Genomic DNA, 23,693 nt, shown 5'->3' with positions numbered 1-23,693 from the left:
TTTGGTTTTAGACATATGAGCCCTGTGGACAACTTTAAACTGCAAAAGACAATGACGAGCACATAAAGAAATTGAATTAACTGACTTAAGAATTGAATCCCAAACCTCGTCGGACAAAGAAAAACCTGTCATGCTCCCAAGCAGTTTTAATTTTATCACAAGGGGCTCGCCTGAGATTCATAAATTTGACATGAATAGTAGAAATTAAACTTTTACCCAAGGGGTTCATTTGAAGAAACAAGTCTACGACATTTTTATCAGGTTGTTCGGGAAAATGTGGTATTAAGGGGCTAATGAAATGTCTAATTTGAAGATATCTAAAAAAATGAGTATTTGGTAAATTAAACTTCGTAGACAACTGTTCAAAAGTCGCAAACCGATTGTCTATAAAAAGATCTTCAAAACACCTGATACCTCTCCTACACCAGTCTTGGAATATGGAATCCTGCATAGAAGGTTAAATAAATGATTGTATAGAATAGGACTAGAAAGGGAAAAACTATAAAGGCCATGATATTTTCTAAATTGAGCCCATATTCTCAGAGTATGCCTGATTACAGGATTAGTAATAAATTTTGGCAAGTGGCAAGGAAGTATAAATCCAAGTAAAGCTGGAATTGATAATTTCTTATAAGAGTTCAATTCCATTGCCACCCATGTTGGACAAATAAACTGATTATAAAAGTAGGACCAAAAGATAATATTGCGAATATTGGCTGCCCAATAATATGAACAAAAATTAGGCAACGCCAAGCCACCTTCTCTTTGAGGCTTTTGAAGGTGAGCTTTATTAAGTCTAGGCTGTTCACCCTTCCATAGGTATGATGAGCTAACTGAATCTAAAGAATCAAAAAAAAACTTTAGGAATAAATATAGGTAGAGATTGAAATAAGTATAAAAATTTAGGAAGAATATACATTTTAATTACATTAATTTGCCCTATTAAAGACATAGACTGAGGTGACCACTGTGCTAGACTCTGTAAAATTGAAAAGGTTATTGAAATTCTCATCAAAAAGGCGATTATAATTCCTTGTTACTATAATACCAAAATAAGTAAAACAATTGTTTACTACTTTAAAAGGGAGATTTTGAAATTCTAATGCTTGTGCTTCCTTATTTATCAGAAAAAGTTCACTCTTGTGTAGACAACAGGAATTCTGCAGATGCTGGAAATTCAAGCAACATACATCAAAGTTGCTGGTGAACGCAGCAGGCCAAGCAGCATCTATAGGAAGAGGCGCAGTCCTGACGAAGGGTCTCGGCCTGAAACGTCGACTGCGCCTCTTCCTATAGATGCTGCTTGGCCTGCTGCGTTCACCAGCAACTTTGATGTATGTTGCTTCACTCTTGTGTAGATTAAGTTTGTATTCCAGATAACTGACTAAATTTATTAAGAAGTGAAAACATCAAAGGTAAGGAGGTGGTCGGGTTTAATATAAAAAGTAACAAATCATCAGCATATAGAGAGACTTCATGTTCAAGACCGCCCCTCCAGATCCCAGTCAATTCAGTACAACTTCGAAACGCAATTGCCAGTGGCTTGATAGCCAGATCAAATAGCAGAGGACTTAAAGGGCATCCTTGCTGAGTGCCATGTTTATGGTCAAACGATTGGGATTGCTGAGAATTAGACAAAACTGATGCAATTGGATGAGAATATAGTATCTTAATCCACTTAATAAAATTATATCCAAAATCAAATTTTTCTAAAACCGCAAATAAATAGTGCCACTCCACCCAGTCAAACGCCTTTTCAGCATCAAGAGAAATAACACATTCAGGAATTCCGATGAAGATGAATATAGGATATTAAAAAGATGCCCAATATTAAAAAAAGGAAGGCAATTTTTAATAAAACCAGATTGATCTTCAGAGATAATTAAGGATAAAATAGTCGCCAGCCTACGGGCCAAAACTTTAGTTAAAATTTTAACATCTACATTTAATAGAGAAATTGGCCTGTATGAAGCACATTCTAATGGGTCCTTGCCTTTTTTCGCTAAAAGAATAATACAAGCCTCATCAAATGATGCAGGCAGTTTATTTGGTTTAAAAGAGTCAGAAGAAACTAAACTAAGTTGGGATAAGAACAGTGAGGAAAATAATTTATAAAATTCTGCAGAGAACCCATCAGGACCAGGAGATTTACCAGGCTGCAAAGCAGAAATAGCAGAGGATATTTCCTCTAAGGATAATGGCTCATTCAATTTATGTTTGAGATCAGAAGAAAGTTTAGGAATATTTAAACTATTTAAAAATTGCGTAACAGTAGAATTATCATTAAAGGATTCAGAGGTATAAAGTTGAGAATAAAAATTCCTGTATGTATTATTAATTTCAGAATGGTCCATAGTAATATTCCCATTACTCATTTGAATTTTAGTGATGTGTTGTTTTGCTTTAGAACGTCTAAGTTGGTTAAACTAAGGATTTACCAGATTTATCCCCGTGAATATAGAACTTACTCTTACTGCCCAAAAGTTGGCGTTCAACTGGGTAAGTAGAAATAAGATTAAATTTAGTTTGAAGTTCCATTCTTATACATCTCTGGATCCTTGACCTGGGCATATAGTTGGTCTATAGCTTTAATCTGATTGATCAATTCTAAACGTTCTTTTTGAGTCTTTCTTTTCAAATTTGCTGTATAAGAAATTAATTGACCTCTTAGATATGCTTTCATTGCATCCCAAACAACCTGACTTGAGGTTTCAGGTAATATATTAGTATTTAAGAAGAAAGTTATCTGATCCTTCATAAATTTTACAAAGTCATTATCTGACAACAAGGTCGGATTAAAACGCCAGTGTTTGTTTACTTGAGGGAGACCAGGAAAAGCTATAGACAACGTAAGTGGGGCATGATCTGAAATCAGTATACTCTTATAGTCACAGGGACGGAGTAATGGAATCAACTGATTATCAATTTAAAAATAATCGATTCCTGTAAATGTATGGTGTACTTGTGAGAAAAAAGAGTAATCTCTTTCATATGGATGAAAAAAACGCCAAATATCAGATCTTCCATAATTGGAAAGAAAAGATTGAATTGATAAAGCAGATTTACTTAATTGTCTAGTGATAGAAGAAGATCTGTCCAAGACTGGATCCAACCAACAATTAAAGTCACCACCCAGTATAAGAGAGTATGAGCTTCGTTCTGGCAACGAGAAAAAAAAGGTCAAAAAACTCTACATCATCCGAGTTGGGAGCATAAAGGTTGGCTAAAACTACCCGTATATTATAAAGTTTCCCCGAAACAATAATAAAACAACCATTAGGATCAGATATCTTATTATGAAGCTCAAAAGGAACATTTTTGTTTATAAGAATTAAAACGCCCCTTGCCTTGGCTTGAAAAGTTGAATGAAAATGTTGTCCTGCCTATCGTGCCATAAGACGAGAATTATCTGAGTAACGAATATGTGTTTCTTGTAAAAAAAAACTGCCTCTGCTCTAAGCTGTTTAAGATGTGCGAACACCCTCCCCCTTTTAACCGGATGGTTCAAACCCCTAACATTCCAGCTTACAAAGTTCAACAGACTAACCACTGAACATGAAAAAAAGGATAGCAGGCATTAAACCACATCTGAAATGTATATATCAACTCTGGGGCAAAGGTATAGAAGAAAAAAAACAGGGCGAAATTACGTCCTGTATAGTGCAAATATGCCAAAATTCCATATATAATATTAGCATTGGAGTTCCCACCCACACCCTCAAAACCTACAGCAAGAAAGCTGCAAATATAAAGCAGCAAATTCTCCCCTAGAAAAACTAACCCTCTACTGAACTTCCAGTTAGGTAACATCTTAGTTATCTCCACTCCAACAGTTAATACAATAATGAAAAAAACACCAAAAAGCTTTAAGAATTGCAAACTAAAATTAATCTTAATAAGAAAAAACAATACAAAGTTTATAAATCTTAAAATATGATAATTATCTAAAAAGAACTTTACCCCAACCTACCTGCTAGAATTGATAAACAAAAATAGATAATTTGTGAACCCAATTATATGAAAAAAGCTTTAACATCCAAGTAAGTAATCCATCCAAATCATAAAAATAAGAAAAACATAAGTATCATCTTGAAACACAGGGGGAAGAAAAACGCCAAAGGAAGATCCATTCAAAAGGATTTTTGATCCAAACCCAAAACTGAATATTAAAGTTACAGCATCAGCTGCTGTTTAAAGTTAAAATAATCTAACTGGAGAGAAAAAAAACTTTTAAAGAACTAAAACTATTAAAGATAGAAACTAATATTGAGAAAATGGAGAAAAAAACACCTCAATAGGACAATGTAACATAATTAAGCCACTAATTAATTAAATGTGATATCAGCTTCATTTTAAATTTTTTTAAAATCTAGATTTGTAGAAAATGGAGACTGAAATCTGAAAAAAAAAGGAAACAATTCAAAGAAGACGTCACTTCATGAATCGATAACAATCTCTTAATGTGACACTGACTCCATTTTGAAATGAAATCTGCAAAGACCTTTAAAAGGTGTCTAATTACATAATTTCACAATCAGCTCTAATTAAGAAAAGTGAAAGTGTCCGTACTGAAAAATAGAAATCCATCATATCAAAATATATTGAATTAAATGGATAATAAAACAGATAAAGTTAAAGATTAGAATATTAGAAAAAAAATAATAAAGGAAATAACCATTATCTAAGAAAAAACAAAAGAGCCTGAACAAAAAATCATATCATATCTGAGGAACTCAAAGTAGCAGATAGGCTATCAATGAAGGTCTGCGCCTCTGCAACCGAATCGAAACGTTTAAAATCGCCGTTCTCAAGCTTGATTCAGAGCCGGGCTGAGTAGGCAAGAGAGGGATGAAGTCCACGATTGTAAAAAAACTTGCATTACTCCTCTGTATTCCCACGTTGACTCAACTTGGGGTGCATAGTCTTCTACTAAACGGATAGCTTAACCTTTATATTGAAGCGTTTTACGTCGGCGAGCTTCTTTAATTAGTAATCCTTGATTTGATAATGATGGAGGTGAATTATCACTGGACGTGGTCTTTGGCCATCCACTGGGCGAAATGTAAAGATACGATGGCTCGACCAATCTCTGGAGGACTGTAAAGTATTTCACTTCCAAAAATCTCACATAGAAAGTTTGAGAAAAATTTGACAGGAGATCCACTTTCAACAGCCTCCGGCAAACCGAGAATTCGAAGATTTTTGTGTCTACTCCTGCTTTCAAGATCCATAACTTTAAGAGTTAATTTGCTATTGTGCTCTTTTAGGCTAGAGCAAACTTTTTCCAGCTCTTTACGACAACAATCTAACTTCTCCGTAATTTCTTCAACATGTGATAAATGTTGAGCATGATTCTCCAGTGTAGAGTTAAGTTTATCCAGTTTCAATTCCAACGAACCAAATTGGAAAAACATATCCTGTCGGGTTTGTTTTAACAGCGACACAATTTCACTCAAGGTGGCTCCCGATGGAATGTCTTTTTTTGTCGATTTAGTAGTCTTAGGTATACTTATTGTGCAGCCAGCATATTCAATAGCGGGAGGAAGAGAAAGAAGTAAAATTTATAAAAAGCAGGTATATGAAACGAAGCGGAGCAATAGTTTTAGTGACCTAAGCCATCGCCGTCTTAACCGGAAGTCCCGGTGGGTTTTTGTATATGCAGGTATGTACTGTATGTTTTGAAGAATGTTCAGCAATTTTCTGAAAATTTGTGCATCACTGTCCAGAAAATGTGGGTTCTTTGATGCTTTCTCATAATCTTTTGAAGTACATTATTTCTGGCACATTATTTAAAATTGTTACAATAATAATATTTAAAAGACACTTGGCTAGGAAAAATTTGCAGGTGTTCCCAACCTGGGATCCACAGATCCCTTGCTTAATGATATTGGTCCATGGCATAAAAAAGGTTGGGAACCCCCTGTTTAGAGGGATATTGGCCAAACATAAGCAAATGGGACTTTTTTAGATGGGCATCGTGGTTGGTATGATTTAGACCAAAGGCCTGTTTCCATTCTGTATTACTTTGTGACTAATTCTATAAATATGTTCTAAACTGTTTGGCATCTAAACATTCTTTGTTACCTTTGTTGCAGCCTTTAAAATACACCTACAATGCAGACACAGTTTCAATAGATTACAGTTCTGAAATTTTTCCATTTTTTCAATTCTTTCAACTGTGTATTTCAGATAAAACATGGGATTCCAGCATTTTGCATGCTAAGTGGTCAGAGATGCAGCTGGGTCAGAGTTAATAATTATAATTATAATAATGTGAGTTAATAAGCAGAATCTGGCACTTGTACAAAAAAGAATTTAATATTGATAAGGAAGACAAGCTGTCCAGGAATGAGCTCTCATTTGGCTTTCTTTTTCAGGCAGCTGTTCCAAATAGAAGGGGTTAAAAGTGTGTTCTTTGGGCCTGATTTCATTACAATAACTAGGGTAAGAATGACCATAATCCCTATTTGTATTTGTATGATCATAGTGCAGGAGAATAATTAAAATATTCAATACCCACAGGAAAGTCAAGTGGAATGGAATATCCTTAAGCCTCAGGTTTCTGCTGTCCTTGTGGATTTCTTTGCTAGTGGTGTTCCTTTAATCACAGATGTGCTGCAACCAGATTCTGGTAAGGACTTCATGGTTGTAGTTGAAATTAGACTGAATAATACAAAAGAAAGATCGATAGCAAACCAACTCAGAGGATTTGTCTAGTGCTCCACTTAGTCTTATCTCAAACACATTATTAGAGCTACATAACAGAGATCAGAGTAAATTTTTAAGCATGTCAGTTTTTTCCGACAAAGATACTTGTATAGTTTGGGAGTTTTCTATGGGTATTTATAAGGAGACTACTATTAAAGATAGTCATTTTCATTGTTTTAGTTGTTGTTCCTTTCTCTTAAATGTTCTCTTTTATGTGGTAATCTCTGACTATTACTCATCAAAAAAACCCAAAATACGAATGCAGAGTTTCTGTTTATTAAGAACAGTAAATTATTTAAGGAACAATTGTTGAAGTGAAAACATCCTGGTTAGTTGTTCTAGCTGTTAAATCCTGCCATATCATCAAGGAGGCTAGATGGTCCAGCAAGTCGTACAGTAAACTGGGGCAGTTTCTTCAGAATTTTGATGGAAGCAGTAAGGATGCCAAGCTGTGAACTGTTTGTGGGTGGAGGCTGGTGGCAATCCACTAATTAAGATCAAATAGGTCACTCTAGTCTAGAAAGATTTCCTGTTTGTGTCCCAAGCACTCTGGTCAGATTCACACTGGTGTCATGCCTGTATTCTCTGACCTCTGCCCCCTGCTAGCTGACTGTCACCACTGGTAGACAGTCAGCCAGCAGGATAGACTGAGGATGGGGAAGCTGAATGCCATATTGTTGACTCCAAAAAGCATCAAGGAATTTAGAAGGCATGACACAAATTGGAGAACTATAAATCACCCCTTTCACTTCCTGATGTGCTGCTGAACATTAATAGGATTTTCATCTCTGAGGTAACAGAATGTAAAAGGAAGAGAGAATTTTTAACTCCAGTAAAGCATGCAGCATTTGATCCTGCTGTAGTTCCTGTGGTGGATGTGGATAAACAACTTTACTAAATTCTAAACAAGCCTCATTCTTCCTCTCCAGATTGTCCAAGAATGTTTTCCATTCTAGGGTCAGTTATGTAGAACAGGTTACAATTCACATTTCTTCCAGAGGGTTCTCAGAGGAGCTTTGTGATCAGCAACCTTTAGGAAGAGGACTGCTCAGTAATTATTTTCAGAGCTGGACGTACTGAGAATTAGTAAATCCTTCAAAGCCAGCCTCTGCAATTGGAAGGCAGAGACAGCGCCAAGTAGAGTGGAACTTCCTATCCTCTATCATAGAGACTTTAGATGACAGCAATTGGGGAAAGTCTGTACCCAGCCATTGATCCTGAAGGAGCTGATAAGCTCAACCCCTTCTTTTGAGACAAATAAAACTTCCAGCTGATTGATGACTTTTTACATGGTATGTTAAGTTGGATGGACCTAGTACTTCTGAATTGTACTGCTTTCTGCTTCTGATGGCAGTAGGTATATCAGGATCCATGAGGAAAAGTGTCATCACCCTATCTAAATGCAGAAGGGAGAGAAGGAAGAATTTCAACGTTGGTGATCTTTCACACAGTTGAATGTGAGTTACAAGATTCTCTCCAAGTCTGTCATCAGTGAAGTCATTTGCTCTGGGGCAGGTGATCAATTTGTGCCAGGTCTGCACCACACCCAGGAGGAAGAGCTCTGAAAGCCTTTGTCTCGCTACGTAGAGAGGACAGGTGAACAGAAAGTGAAGTCTGTTGATGAAACACCCAATGTACTTGATTGAGAGTCTCTAAAATGGCCTTTGAATTAATCTGTAATCAGTGGCGCCACAGAGGCAACAGTAGCACAGTCTGAGTCAATTACTAGGAAATAAAAACCGTCTGCATCAGATCTAGCCAGCAAGGCTGCCCTCTCTGCTGTGTCTTGTTTGTGTTGTATTGACCCTTTTGCCAAATCTATCAAAAACGATACAATTCCAGGCATCAGGAAAATAGAGTCATAGAAATGTACAGCAAGGAAACAAGCACTGTGGTGCACTGGTGAATTAATGAATGTTTATACTAATCCCAATTTCAAGTCAAAGTCTCTGTGTATATGGACAATGTTGCCATTTTGCACACACAAAGGTTTCATAAACCCCAAAGTGATAATGGAGTTCACACAAAATTCACCGGAAAATCTCCGCTTCTTTTACATCCATTTTAGTGGGTAGATAAAGGCCTCCATCTATCTTATCATCCAAAAGTTAGTGCTCTGACTGCCCTCAATGCTGTATTGAGGGATGAAAATACTGGATTGAGGGGGTTGTTATTGCTGTGGTAGTGTTAACACATGATACAAATATAATCTGGCCAGCATATACCAGGTAAGCAGTGGCTCCATGTACAATACAGCTCCAGATTTGTGTACTAATTTGATTCTTGTTAAATATTTGACTGCATTTATTATTTTAAATTTTCACTGCTTCATTGTATTTTTTTGTTCGACTTTGTAACTTGAAATTTTCTCTTAAACTGTTCTTGGTTTATGTTCAGGGTGAATTACAATTACTGAAAAGTACTTTTCGTATCATTGCTAGAAAAGTTCTTTAACTGATCGTATGCAATTGATTCCCATAAATTCAACATAGACAGGCAGCATCTATAGAAAGGAAAAACAAGTTTAAAATTGTAGAGAAATGGGAGGAATGAAGAGAACAAGGGGAATATCCGTGACAGTGTGGAGGCCAAGACAGATTGAATGGTGCAATTATAGTGATGTCAAATGGGAGAGGCTTATTTGTCATGGATGATTGTCTGGGCAAGATGTGAATAGAAGATTAATTAGGACAGAGAAAAATAAGTGCTGAAATTGCAGTTGCTGTAAATACTTAGAAGTCAGGGGGAGAAAAAGACTGAATTACTGTTGCATCTGTCATCAGAATTAGGCGGTGCAGAAGCAAGCTGGAAAGGCTGGTTTGCTAAAGTTGCTGAGTCCACTGTTTTGTCTTGAATATGATGATATACCTGGTAGGAATATGTAATACTGTCTTTTAGACTTGGGTTAGGTTTCATTGGAATGGTGATAAAGGCCAAAGACGTGACGGTCAGAGTGGAATGAAAAATTAAAATGACAGGCAATTTGTAGCTTGTGATATTAAACAGAAATGTTCTGTGAATGGGTTAATCAATATGCGCTTGGTTTCTCCAGTGCAGAGGAGAGCACTAGATGTAGTTCATTAAAATGGGGAAAAAATACAAGTGATTTGCTAATTTTCACCCGTACTGAATTTTGGGTCTCAGGATTGTAGAAAAGGAAGAGGTAAAAGAGTAAGTGTTACATCCCTCATCCTTCTACAGTTGCCATTTAGAAGAGGGGTTGGTGTTGTTTGAGAAGGAAGCATTAACTTAGACTCATAAGAGGGAATGGTCCTTTTGGCATGCTGAATGGGGAAGGGAGAATAAGATGCATCTGGTGGTGGCATAATATTGAAGGTGGTTGAAATTACAGAGGGTGATTCCTTGAATAGGGAGGCCAGTGGGGATAGGGTGCTCTATCCTACTTCTAGTTAAGAGGAGAGTAGTTCACAACAGAAAATGAACAAATGATTCTGACAGTCCAGTCGACTGTTGTGGAAAGATTGGGATGATTATGGAAGGTCAAAAGCATCTTGGAAGATATGGGAAATATCACTGCTAGAGCAGGCTTGAAATTCATTGAGATGAGATTGCAAGTGGATGAAGCTGAGGTCTTTGCTGAGGAAAGATCATGGAACTGTGGACCAGACACCTTTGCGATACAGTGAATCAAGGCTGTTGGAGAAAAAGTTCAAGACCCTACATGGACTACTACATGGCATAAAGCAAGAATCTCATAATGTGATGAAAACAATGAATCAAAAAATGCAGAAAAGCCTGAATATATCTAACCATGGATGGATCTGTAATGTGATGGGTGAAACTTCAGTTGGAATCAACATGAACTTAGTTGGAGCTGGAAGCATTTGGGGAAATAAAAGAACTGGACGTTAAAATGAGCTTTAGCCAGCATTTTATTAAAGCAGAAATGTAAATGTCTCTTCCTACTTACTTTTCCTCCATCTTCTCTCAGCCAGCATCATCATATTTTCTGTCAATACTTCTCTTATCATGGACATTTTTGTTCTCAATCTCCTTTACAACATACAATTTGTAGCATTTGTTCTTGTATTTCAAGCATCTGCATTTTTTGTACTTCCATCATCAGAAATATTAGTTTGATTTTAGATGGGATCGTGTTTCCATGCTGAATAAAAGAATTTTTTGTTATAATTTTTGTCATAATCAAAAATAATAACTTTATCTTAATTGGCATGATCTAATTGACTTTGACAATGTTGTTGGTGCCATATAGAGTGTTTTGAGTATCTCAGAAACTGCTAATCTCCTGGGATTTTCATGCACAACCGTCTCAAGAGTTTACAGTGAATGGTACAATAAACAAAACATCCATTGAGCGGCAGTTATGTGGGCGTAAACGCCTTGAGAGTGGTCAGAGGAAAATGGTCAGACAGGTTCAATCTGATAGGAAGGCAACACTAACATAAATAACCATGTATTATAACAGTAGTGTGCAGAATAGCATCTCTGAATTCATAATACGTTGAACCTTGAAATGATGGAGTACAGCAGCAGTAGACCACAAACATGCAGTCAATGGCCACTTTATTAGATGCCTGATAAAATGATCACTGAGTGTATGTGGAGAGGTAGGAGGCGAGTCACTTACTACAAGACACCCAGCTTTTGTTTTGGTCTTGTGATATTTGCATTTATGTCACTAGTTTAGTTAAGAAGTTCTACATTCTAAAGAGAATAAAGTAGGCAGAGCCTTAAACAGCTCTTGCATTCAAACAGCTTCAGCAACATTTCCTCTTAAAAATAAGAGGTCATGAACTTTCTTTAACTTTAAAGAACACAATCTTCCACTAAGTCACATATTGTTTTCTGGTACGTAACTAGCTCAGACAGAATTTGGAATTATTTGTAATTCCATCCCAGCTGAGGCTTAACAAATACCCAAAGGCTTTTTCACTTCTTTATGTGTTTACGTTCTCATTCATATTCTCCTTCTCCCTTCCCCCCATGTGAGTCAAAAGGAACCAAAACTTTGCCAAATCTTGTGCAAAGTTTAAAACTCAATATCCACTTTAAGTCAGTTTAAAAACAAGTATGACTTACTGCTATGGGTTGAATAGGGAAGGCAGTTTAAAACATATTCCTTCACAGACTTATAAACTTTAAATCAAGTGCATTTTAGGTATCATAGAAACAAACGTATGTATTCAAAGTCCTACACATTAAGCAAAGCTTGAATAATCTCCCAAGATTTCTCACTTCTCTGATCTGTGACAAAACTCTTAAGACCTGTTAGCCCTACAATTCTGGGCCACACATCCACAAGTAAAACTCTCCTGGGAGACCTTTATTCCTGATCACTTATGCCTCCATTTAAACATGGATATATGTTAAAAGTTACGTGCTCTGTTCCTGTTAATCATTCCAGTCAGATGAACTTCCACTATCCATAACAATCTCTGATCCCTTATGGCTGTAGACGAGGACATTTCCTACTTCTCTTCCCTCCTCACCCTGGCATCTCGGACTTTGTTTGCTGTAGGGCTCTGTGAAGGCATGAAGGAGACCAAGTACTGCCGATCACTATGACGATTTTCAAATGCATCTGATTAATTATGTTCATCTGTACTGGCGCTGAGGCCTCAGGAGGATCAGTAGCTCTTGAATCATCATTGTAGCAGGCACCCTCTTCCCTGAAGCTTGACTAATCCACAGAATTTCTTGTATGCATCCCTGTCATAGTTGGATAAAGTCACGTATCATGCTGTAATCTGTTGTTTGTCCAGCTTCTCTATTTGTTCTGAAATCCTAGTTACAGAAAGATCGGTCACTGGGTTACTTGATGGCTTCACTGGTGAGAATATCTTTGAAGTCTGACCTGACCATTAATAAAACAACTTCACATCCAACATTAAGGAAACACACCTGTTTGCAACATAGGTGAAAGTCAACCTGAGTCATGTGCAGATCAAAAAATGGAATCTCCATTGTACACTGTCTCTTGTATTCTTGATTATGTAAGGATGTTTCATTCCCATGAAAATGGTGTTAATGCTGGTTTCACTTCTACATAAGAACATGTAATGGTATAAGCCCTTTGGCCCATATTGTTGTGCTGACCTTTTAACCTACTTTAAGATCAATCTAACTTTCCGCTCTTAGACAGCCCTCCATTTTTCTAACAGCATCTGCCTGTTTAAGAGTTTCTTAAATGTCTCTAATGTATCTGCCTCTCCCACCACCCCTGGCAGAGCATTTCATGCACTCTCTGTGTAAAAAAAAACTTATTTCTGACATCCCCCCTCCCCAGACTTTACTTGAATCACCTTAAAATGATGCCTGTTACACCCTGGGGAAAAAGTCACTGGCTGTCCACACGATCTATGCCTCTTATCCTGTCAAGTTAACTCTCAATCTCCTTTGCTGCAAAGAGAAAAAAAGTCCTAGTTCACTCACCCTATCCTCATAAGACATGCAGACCAGGCAGCATCCTGGTAAATCTCCTGTTCACCTCTCTAAATCTTCTACATCCTTCCTATAATGAATAGACCAGAAATGAACACATTATTCCAAGTTTTGTCTAACCAAGATTTTCTAGAGCTTCATCATTACCATATGGCTCTTGAACTCAATTCCTTGACTAATGAAGGCCAACACAACATACGCCGTCTTAATAACCCAATCAACTTGTATGGCAACTTTGAAGGATCTATGGACGTGGACTCCAAAATCCCTCAGTTCGATCCACTGTGCTAAGAATCCTGCCATTAACTCAGTAATTGGCCTTTAAATTCAACCTTCCAAAATGAATCACTTTGAGGAATCTATGGACTTGGAACTCCACACCGCAAATAAACCTGCCATTAACTCCTCCTTCAAGTTTGGCCTTCCAAAGTTCACACTTTTCCACATTGAATTCCATCTCCACTTCTCAGCCCAGCTCTGCATTCTGTCAGTCCCATTGAAGCCTACTACAACCACCTTCTGCACTACCACAACACAAATGTTTGTGTCATCTGCTAATCCACTCTTCCAATTCCTCATTCAATAGGTTTAATAGGTACATTTAATGTCAGAGAATATGTACAATATACATCCTGAAATTCATTTTCTTTGCAAACATCCATAAAAAGAGGAGTGCCCCAAAGAATGAATGACAATTAAACGTTAGAACCCCAAAGCTCGCCCCTCCCACGCACAAGCAGCAGCAAGGCAACGAACCCCCATCAGCAGCCTCCACCGAGAACTCAAGTGTGCAGCAAAGCATCAGTAAAGACACAGACTTGCAGTATCTCAAAGACTACTTGTTCACCCAGTATTTTGACATACCACAGGTTCTCTCTCTCCCTAATAAGGGAAAAAGAGGTGTGTCCATTTCACAGCGAGAAGGGAGACATAACAAACACTTCACTGATTTATGATGTTAAAAGTTTGCTGCATTGCTTTTTCCAAGCTCTGCATCCAGAGAATCGGCCCCAGAAAGGCTCAGGTCTCTGGACACACAGCCAGCAGCTAACCTGCTGCTCTCGATGTTCCATGTTCTCCCGCAATGCCTCAGGGGCACCAACCAGCCTAGGATCAGCCCGTCTCCAGAGCCACGATAATCCAGAACCCTGAAGGCACACTAGTGTTCCAGACCACGTCCTTTGAATATCAAAAAGCAGCCGGTCGTGAAGCCCTGAGAGCGAGTCCCATTCCTGCAAAGAAGATAAGTCAGAGTGTAACTCCAGGTCAGGATCTTCAAAAGAACCTTGAAAAGGAAAAAAAAGAGATATCAAAGATAGAAATAGAGCTGTTTCCGAAGACGCAAGCAAAGGAGTCACCGTTTAGCGCCATCTCGACTTTGCTCTACCCTCCGAGTCATTTATAAAAATGACAAAGTGTTAACAATATTGTACTAACAATATGTAGCAAGTGACTGTTACTGCCAGAGTTCATTTTGCAGTTATTTTACATTATCACATTATGGAGTTGAAAGATGGTGGAATTATACTGTTTGAACTGCATTTTATCTTTGTGTTTTCATTTAGCCTCTACAGATAGTGAGGAGGATGATGAAGTGGTTGCAATGATCAAGGAGCTGCTGGATACAAGGATAAGGTAGTTATTGATATCTAATTGATATGTGCACACCATATAGTACTTAACCCTAGTACCCCGAGAAGATGATAGCAGGACTTAACTAGCTGTGGTTGACCCGCTGTGCACATTGTGTCATCTGTGGAAATCCTGGATATTGGTGCAAAGGCATAGAATCTTTCTTCCACTCCATCAGACAGAGGCCCTCCATCAGTGTCCAATACAATGACCAGTTCCTGTCCAGTAGAGTCTGTTTGATTCCATAGCACTAGAGGTCAAAATGCCATAGCCAATGAAACCTCCCACGTGACTTTTTTTACTCAACCCAGGTAGTATCTCATTTGATCTGATGTATTATTAACAATTAGCAATGGTTGTTCTTATTGACAGTGAAAATTCTGTCAAAGTTGCCTTGATGATTATTTGTCATCCAGTGGGTATATAAACCATTCAGCCTCTTAAGTCTTATTCACCATTCAATGAGATCTCTATTATCCTCTCTCAATTTTCCACTCCATAGCCCTTGAAGATGCTACCTGGCAACGATCAGCTGAAACAAAATTTAAGATTATGCATTAAAACCTACAACTTTGTCTGGGAGTACTTCACATTTCTATCATACTTTACACGAAGCATGTTTCTTCTGTCTCAGATCACCAGGACTTGATTCTTAAGGTTTTATAGAAATGGTTTTAGATGCTCTTTCAAAATGTACTGTGAATTATGTCACTCATTAACTACTTTTTTTTAACTTGCTTTTCATTTTAGCCTCAAAGTCTCTAGGAAATAGAAATGAGGTATTTTTTATAGAAATGCACTCTTGAACCTGTGTTCAAGACACAAAATTTGCCGTTACAGAGTAATACTGCATAAAAACAGGCTCGTTGATCCACCATAATAACCATCAGTTACCCATCTACACTAATCCCATTTACCAGCATTTGGTCCATTCCCTTTGTACATCTTGACATTGACCTGTTTGTCTAGATGCCTAAATGTTGTGAGCGTGCCTGCTTCCATTGCCCAGATGTCTTTATGTATTGTGCTAGAAAAAATGAATCTTATTTCGAGTATTGTGCAAAGCTGAAATATTTTAAAAAGCAGTTTCCAACCAGTAGTACCTAAAGGAAGCATTGGGTGGATCAGAGAAGAAAGGGTGATGGTAAAAGGCCAAGCAGAGAAAGGTGTAAGAAGACTCGATGGGCTGAATGGCCTACTTCTGCTCCTATGTCTTATGGTCTCATCTAAGATGGCTTTTTAAAGCAGTTTGTCATTGAGCCTACTAGGGGATCAGCTGTACAGGATTGGGTGTTATGCAATGAACCGGAAGTGATTAGGGAGCTTAACGTAAAATAACCCTCAGGAACCAGTGATCACAATATGATTGAGTTCAACTTGAAATTTGATTGGGAGAAAGTAGAGTCTGACATAGCAGCATTTGAGTATTGTGTACAGGTTTGGGCTCCTCATCTTAGAAGAGATGTGCTGGCTGGCATTGGAGAGGGTCCAGAGGAGGTTCACAAGGATGATTCCAGGAATGAAAAGATTGTCAAACGAGGTATATTTGATGGCTCTGGGGCTGTACTCGCTGGAATTTAGAAGGGTGTGGGGGGGGGGTATTATCTCATTAAAACCTTTTGAATGTTGGAAGGACTAGACAGAGAAATTTCTTAGGCCAGAGGGTGGTGAATTTGTGGAATTTGTTGCCACGTGCAACTGTGGAGGTCAGGTCATTGGGTGTTTTTAAGGCAGAGGTTGATAGGTTCTTGATTGGACATGGCATCAAAGGTTATGGGGAGAAGGCCAAAAAATGAGGTTGAGGAGGAGAAAAAAAGGATCAGCCATGATTAAATGGTAGAGCAGACTCGATGGGCCAAATAGCCTAATTCTGCTCCTGTGTCTTAAGGTCTTATGAAATGTGTATTTTACAACATACAAAATGTGCATAGTGCTGAATTTTTTTGTTTAATTCACCAGAACTACTGACAGATTATATTGCCCTTGAGTCTTAATTTAATTTTTTGAAAGCAATGTCAATAACATTCAATAGTTGAGTGGCAGAACCTCAAGTTGTAATTCTTTTTGATTTTGTTTCATTCTGTATAATGTTCGAATAAGTCAACAATTGTAGTATCACATAAACATTAAGATGCCGTATTTTGTTTCACATTTACAGGCCTACTGTGCAGGAAGATGGAGGAGATGTCATTTTTAAAGGTTTTGAAAATGGTGTTGTGAAGCTAAAATTACTGGGCTCCTGCACTGGCTGTCCAAGCTCAGTCATTACTTTAAAAAGTGGAATACAAAATATGTTACAGTTTTACATTCCTGAAGTTGATGAGGTAGTACAGGTAAAGTATGAAGTAACACAAATACAGAATTGTTAGAAATGAGTTGCTCAGAGTCTAAAGCAAGGATGGCACAAATAAATCTGCAAACATGTTGAATAATTTATTCAGTTCAGTGTTTAACATAGCTTCTCAGCTGAAACCCTCATTCCTGTCTTTGTTACATCTGGACTTAATTATTCCAGTGCACTACAGTGTGTCATTCTGCATACTACACTCCATGAGCATGAGGTCTTCCAAATATTTGTGTTATTACTCTGCTATTCATCACTCCCATTGACACTGATCTTCCACGATTTATATCTTGGACTACTCTGCACCAATCTGTCTTGTGCATTCCAACCAATTTTAAGCATTATTTTATGTTTTTTGGTTTAAACTTGAATTTAGCTTGGACCAGATCTGATTCTTTTCAACTTGTTGTTTTCTTCTGCATCAATGTTTTTAACTTTTCTATTTTTTAAATTGTTTGCGGGTGTGCTGAGAAGCTTTGCATCTTCACTTCTTTAATGTTGATTCTTAAGAACAATGTTAATGGTCTTGTTTTTTTATTATTCTTCTGTAAAATCTATAGAAAGCTGTGTAATGAAGTAATGGCTTTGGGGAAACTAGTTGTTTTGAAAATACTGAAAACTAAACTCTACTCATATAAGTTAACTATCTTTAGTTGCTTCCTTATTTCTTACCTTGCTTGTTTTTCTATTGGTACAGTTCTATCCTTCAGTCTTAATAATACTGCCAGGTCTTTAACGTTTGTTCTTGTATGATATATTGCAAGTCCTCTTTTCCCATCTTCTGAGCTTGATGCTATTCAAGGCTCGGTTTACTTACTAGGAAGATGATTGTGAACCTTTTTCGAACTTTGGTGCAACTATAAAATATAATGAGAAGAAGAGTGGTATGGTAGTGTAGTGATTAGTGTAGTACTATTACAGCTCCAGCAACCTAGGTTTAATTCCCCCAATGTCTGTAAGGAGCTTATGTTCTCCCCATGACCGCGTGGGTTTCATCCAGATGTTCCGTTTTCCTCCCGCCTTCTGAAGATATTCGGATTAGTAGGTTAATTGGTCACGTGGGTGTAATTTGGCAACACGGTCTTGTTGGGCAGAAAAGGCCTGTTACTGTGCTGTATCTCTAAATAAACGTCTTATCTAACATCTTCTATTACATTTTGCATTTACAGAAATTGTATATTTTCTAGAGTAAGTAGAGTTTATCCAGGATGTTTTAGGAAATCCATGGATTCTTTTGAAACTTTTCATTTTACGTTTACATTTGCAGGTCCAAGATGAAGTAGATGAAGTAAACATTAAAGCCTTTGAAGAGCTAGAGAAGAAATTAAAAGATACATAAATTATTTAACAGAAGTTTTATGAATTTATTGAGATCTGTTTTTCTTATAGTTCTCTTGTAAAACAAAATTAAATTGATGCCATATTACCTGTCTCTTTAGTTAAGTGCAGTTTTATTACTAGAAATGCTAACTGTATTATGAATTGTTGCTTTTTCCTTTTCATCTGTATTTTCCTTTAAATGTTTGAATGGGAAAATCCAAGCTAATTCATCTCATATACCAATCTGGAACATAAATACTATTACCTGGATCAATGTTGATCATTGTGAAGGGAATAATATAATGGTATTTCACTCAGTTATCATTAGAATAGTTCCCTTTTTTAGGTCTTCATTTGTAGGACATCTCAACTCATAATCTCTTGAATTTAGTATGAAGCCTGTACGGTCTAAATAATGCTTCTTATTCTTAGTTAGCCTGAATTGCACACAACAAAAAATGATGAAGAACTTAAAATATTTTCATTAGCTACTACCTACCACGTGTATTCTAGGGTTATTCTAAACTGGCTTTAACGAGCATCATATAAAATGCCATGGAAGCAAGATATTCCTAAAGTGCAGTTTTCCAAGCTATTTAAGATAGACTACTTCTTGTATTTGAGCTACAAGGGGAAAGGGAGAATATTTGAAGAATGTTGGAAGAAAAAAATAACTATTTGTGATGTTTAATGTAAGGTATTATACACCCAGCCATTAATAGTTAGCTGATGTACTTTGTCAAGTACACATTAAAGTGTGACAGTAAAAACTATTAAAAATATCTGTTATACTCCCACTAATTATTTATTTTTAAAGTGACTCCTAACTTTGTAGTCAATTAAAACAACTGCAATGTTTCTGGCTGCTGTTTCCTCTTCAAACTAGAGTTTTTTTAAAACTTTGGTCACCAATCTTTATTTTGCCAGTTTGTATGTTTTTAAGTGAATTCCTTTCAGTATAGAATTTAACAGTTTGTTCTGTATAAAGTCTTAAATCTGCTTGACATCTGAATGGCAGTGCTTTAACTTGGTTATATTGAATATAGATTGTTGAACTCGAGCAAACTTGTATTGTTTTATTGTTGTTGAAGGTTTAAATTGTACAGTGTACAAATGATTTCTACGTGGTGTATATTCATAATATCACTTTCACAAATATTATAATAAATGGGACAGTTTGTAAATAGCTTGTACAATGAAAGTAGATGTGTTAAAGCTATTAAAGCAATTACAATTTATTGGAAGGAAATTCTTCATTTCTATTGTGCTGAACACTTGGAGGGAACTTCATGAACTGAACTGGTAAACCTAGCATACTTTATTGTTAATTTCTGGATTTGACATCAGATTTCTCTTTGATTAAACCATCAGTACAATTGTATGCAAAACAATTCAGAAGAACCATATCTGTTATGGAATGCACACATAATCGAACTTCACATCTCACTTTTTTGGAGTGGAGGTAATGACTGCCCATTACAAAGGCAAGATAAAATACTTTCACATTAGGAAAGCTAATGAAGTTGTATTTTCAACACGAACTGATCTGGGCTCTTGTATTCATCTAATCAATAAACTTTGGAAAGTAATGTGACCATATGGGAAGATGTTGTGCTGAAAGATACATTTGCTGACCTCAGAAGAATATGTTATGGCAAACTATCAGTTACAGTGTAATAGAGTATAGAAACAGGCCCTTCAGCCCACCGAGTCCATGCTGACCTTTAACCACCCATGTACACTAAACTTACACCATCGGATTCAACAATCTGTAGGAGGATCTTTGAGTTGATTAGCATCTGCAGGTGGAGCAGGGTGGGGAAGAAACCATTGATCTTTCAGGTTGAAACCTGCATCCAAACTGATGTGTCTCAATCGATCTCATTTTTTATTCTCATCAGTTCCCCCTAGATTTTATCATTAGTCTTTGCACTAGATAATTTACAGCGGCCAGCTAACTTACCAATCAGCACACCTTTGGGATGGTGGAAACAAACCAAAGCACCAGGAGGAAACCCATGCAGAACATGCAAACCCCATACAGACAGAACCTAGTGTTGGGATTGAACCCAGGTCTCTGGTGCTGTGAGGCAGCAGCTTGATTACACTCCTTCAGCAGTAATCTGCTGTGGTTTAACCATTCCTTTAAATCAAAGGTAATGACAATGAGGGGAAAACCATTTTTTAAATGCTATCAGGACTGAATAGGTTATATGAGTTTGATGGGATGGTTGCTGGTCAAAGTGAGCTCCATAGCTGTTATTGAGAGTGCTGAACTGTCCTACTCTTTTGTATCTCTGTTTAGTAATAAGGATAGAACTTTAATTGGCTACGAAATTGCCCCTTGTATGTAGGTAAGTGTAGAATCATTGGGTAGGGAGATGGTGATACGGGGAGAGTAAAATATGATTAGATGATTGAGGGTCTGTTTCCTTGCTATATGACTGCACTGGCAACCTTTGTGAGAGTTTGTATTGCGAGAGACTGGCGAAAATGCATAGGCAAACAGAAGAGTAAATTCTTTAATCGATGTCAAAAGGGGACTGAAGCCAGAGACTTGGTACATCAGGAAAATTAGTGAATATGACAGAAAATGTTTAGCACCTATCTTAAACAATTGATTATGAAGTATCACCATAGCACCTGTAGAAGGTAAAGGCAAACATTCCTTCCTTTCTTTGTTCTTCCCCCAAAATACTTCATTTAATAAAATATTCAGTTATATGATAAGAACATGGTATTATCTGCATTCATTTACAACATTTTAACATGCCACTTGCATTTCATTTAGAATCTTCCAGCAGTGGAAGAACTTAGTCCGTCAGTGGCCAGTGCTGGAAGGATGCTAGACCCTGGTCTATTCACACAGAGCTCTTGCAATAGCTGCACTGAGATTCAATACATCCTTTAGTGTGTACCCCTGCACCATGTAATGTACCAGCTGGCAGAATTCAGTTGTGAATATCTCCTTTCAGCAACAGGTGATCTTTGACTCAGTCAGTGTCCCTAAAAACAGCCCATAGAGCACAGAATTCTGTGTTACACGGTCACTCGGCCATGATATCCCTTTCCAGATCTTGGTAGAAACATAGACCACAAAGAAATAGATGGATGATTATCTCATTTACCTGGAGGGCAGCATGCAGTGGGACTGAGACATCAACTGCACACAAAGGATATGACGGAAGGCCTTCACAAACAAGAACCAAGTGAGCTCAACTGCCTTGCTCAGCCATACAAAAGAGGATAAGGGTGTTACAATACTTAAATGTTACTTTCAACATTGCAATACTTAACTGTGTGGAATTATCTCTTAAGACAAAAGTAATCCCACATAAATGAAACTACACATGACTTAGAACAATGCACATAGAGTCCAGGCATTATCAGCTAGCATTTTGACTTGATCAATGACCTTTATCAGAACTGTTGTGGTTGGTTTTAGAACGTAGAACACCGTGGCTTAGTACAGGCCCTTTGGCTAACTATGGTGCGCCGACCTTATAACTTACGTTAATATCAATCTAATCCTTCCCTTCTACATAGCCCTCCATTTTTCTATTATCTATGTGCCTACCTAAGAATTTCTTAAATGTCCTTAATATATCTGTCTCTACCGTTGTCCCTGGCAGGGTGTTCCATGCACCCACCACTCTCTGTATAGAAAAGCTTAACTCTGACATCCTCCCTATACTTTGCATCAATTTCCTCCGTGTCAGCCATTTCTGCCCTGGGAAAAAGTCTGGCCAAACACTTTATCTATGCCTCTTATCACCTTGTACACCTCTGTCAAGTCACCTCTCATCATCTTTTGCTCCAAAGGGAAAAACCCTATCCTGCTCAACCTACCCTCATAAGACATGCTCTCCAACCCAGGCAGTATCCTGGTAAATCTCTGCATTCTCTCTAAAGCTTCCACTTACTTCCTTTAATGAATTGTCTAGAATAGAACACAATATTCTAAATGTGGTCTAACCAAGATTCTATAGAGGTGCGATATTACCTCACTCATGACTCTTAAACTCAATCCCCTGACTAACAAAGGGCAACACAACGTATGCGTTCTTAGCAACTCTATGAACCTGTGTGGCAACTTTGATTTATAGAGATGGACCCCAAAATCCCTGTGATCCTCCACTAAGAATCCTGCCATTAATCTCATATTCTGCCTTCAAATATGATCTTCCAAAGTGAATCACTTCACACTTTTCTGGGTTGAACTCAATCTGCCATTTCTCAGCCCAGCTCTGCCTCTTGACAATATACTGTTGTAACCTAAGGCAACCTACATTATCCACAATTCTACCAACCTTCATGCCATCTGCAAACTTACTAACCCACCTTCCACTTCCTCTTCCAAGTCATTTATAAAAATCTCAAAGCACAGGGGTCCCAGAACATATCACTGCAGAATATCACTAATTACCAATCTCCAGGCAGAAAACACTCAATTTACAAACACCCTCTGGATTCTAAGGGCAAACCAATTCTGAATCCACACAGCCATGTTTCCCTGGTCCCCATTCCTCCTGACTTTCTGAATGAATTTATCATGGGGAACATTATCATAGATAAATAAAGGCATCCGTTAGTCTTGCGAGACCATGGATCTGCACCTGGAAAATCTTCACTCTCCAGGGCGCAGGCCTGGGCAAGGTTGTATGGAAGACCAGCAGTTGCCCATGCTGCAAGTCTCCCCTCTCCATGACACCAATGTTGCCCAAGGGAAGGGCATTAGGACTCATACAGCTTGGCACCAGTGTCGTCGCAGAGCAATGTGTGATTAAGTGCCTCGCTCAAGGACACAACACATGTTGCCTCGGCTGGGTCTCAATCTCACGACCTTCATGTTGCTAGTCTAATGCCTTAACCACTTGGCCACGTGCCCATGGACATTATCAAATACCTTAATAAAATTCATAAGAACCACATCCACTTTTCTATATTCATCAATATGCTTTGTTACATCCTCAAATAATTCAATCAGACTCATGAGGCATTACATACCCTTCACAAAACCACAATTTCTATCCCTAATCAGACATTTCCCTATATATGCATAAATCCTGTCTCTAAAAATATTTTGCCCACCATTGAAGTAGGACTCATTGATATATAATTCCCAACATTTTCTCCCTGCTCCCTTTCTTGAACATTTGCCATCCTGCAATCATGTGGTACTACTATTGTGGCCAGTGATGATGCAAAGATCATCATATAAAGCACAGCAATCTTCACCCTCGTTTCGTGTAGTAACCTAAGATAT

General features: G+C 37.7%; 1 protein-coding gene across 4 annotated transcripts in view; it reads left to right on the top strand.

Annotated features, from left to right (window-relative positions):
- LOC134358447 (NFU1 iron-sulfur cluster scaffold homolog, mitochondrial-like) overlaps positions 1 to 19,840 on the top strand; it is a 40,533-nt gene extending 20,693 nt beyond the window's left edge. For 2 of the 4 annotated variants that reach the window (XM_063070684.1, XM_063070686.1), the window contains exons 5-9: positions 6,378 to 6,444; positions 6,523 to 6,631; positions 14,697 to 14,766; positions 16,922 to 17,096; positions 18,375 to 19,840. In XM_063070684.1, coding sequence (XP_062926754.1) covers positions 6,378 to 6,444; positions 6,523 to 6,631; positions 14,697 to 14,766; positions 16,922 to 17,096; positions 18,375 to 18,446 — 493 coding nt within the window. In that variant the 3' untranslated portion in view covers positions 18,447 to 19,840. The remainder of the gene's footprint in view (positions 1 to 6,377; positions 6,445 to 6,522; positions 6,632 to 14,696; positions 14,767 to 16,921; positions 17,097 to 18,374) is intronic. The other 2 variants (XM_063070687.1, XM_063070685.1) reach the window with 2 other exon arrangements.
- Positions 19,841 to 23,693: the final 3,853 nt, after the last annotated feature.

The sequence above is a fragment of the Mobula hypostoma genome, chromosome 18 (genome assembly GCF_963921235.1).
Source record: "Mobula hypostoma chromosome 18, sMobHyp1.1, whole genome shotgun sequence".
NCBI classification, from domain to species: domain Eukaryota; kingdom Metazoa; phylum Chordata; class Chondrichthyes; order Myliobatiformes; family Myliobatidae; genus Mobula; species Mobula hypostoma.
The sequence above is the reverse complement of the archived record's forward strand: the minus strand, read 5'-3'. Positions and strand labels throughout refer to the sequence as shown.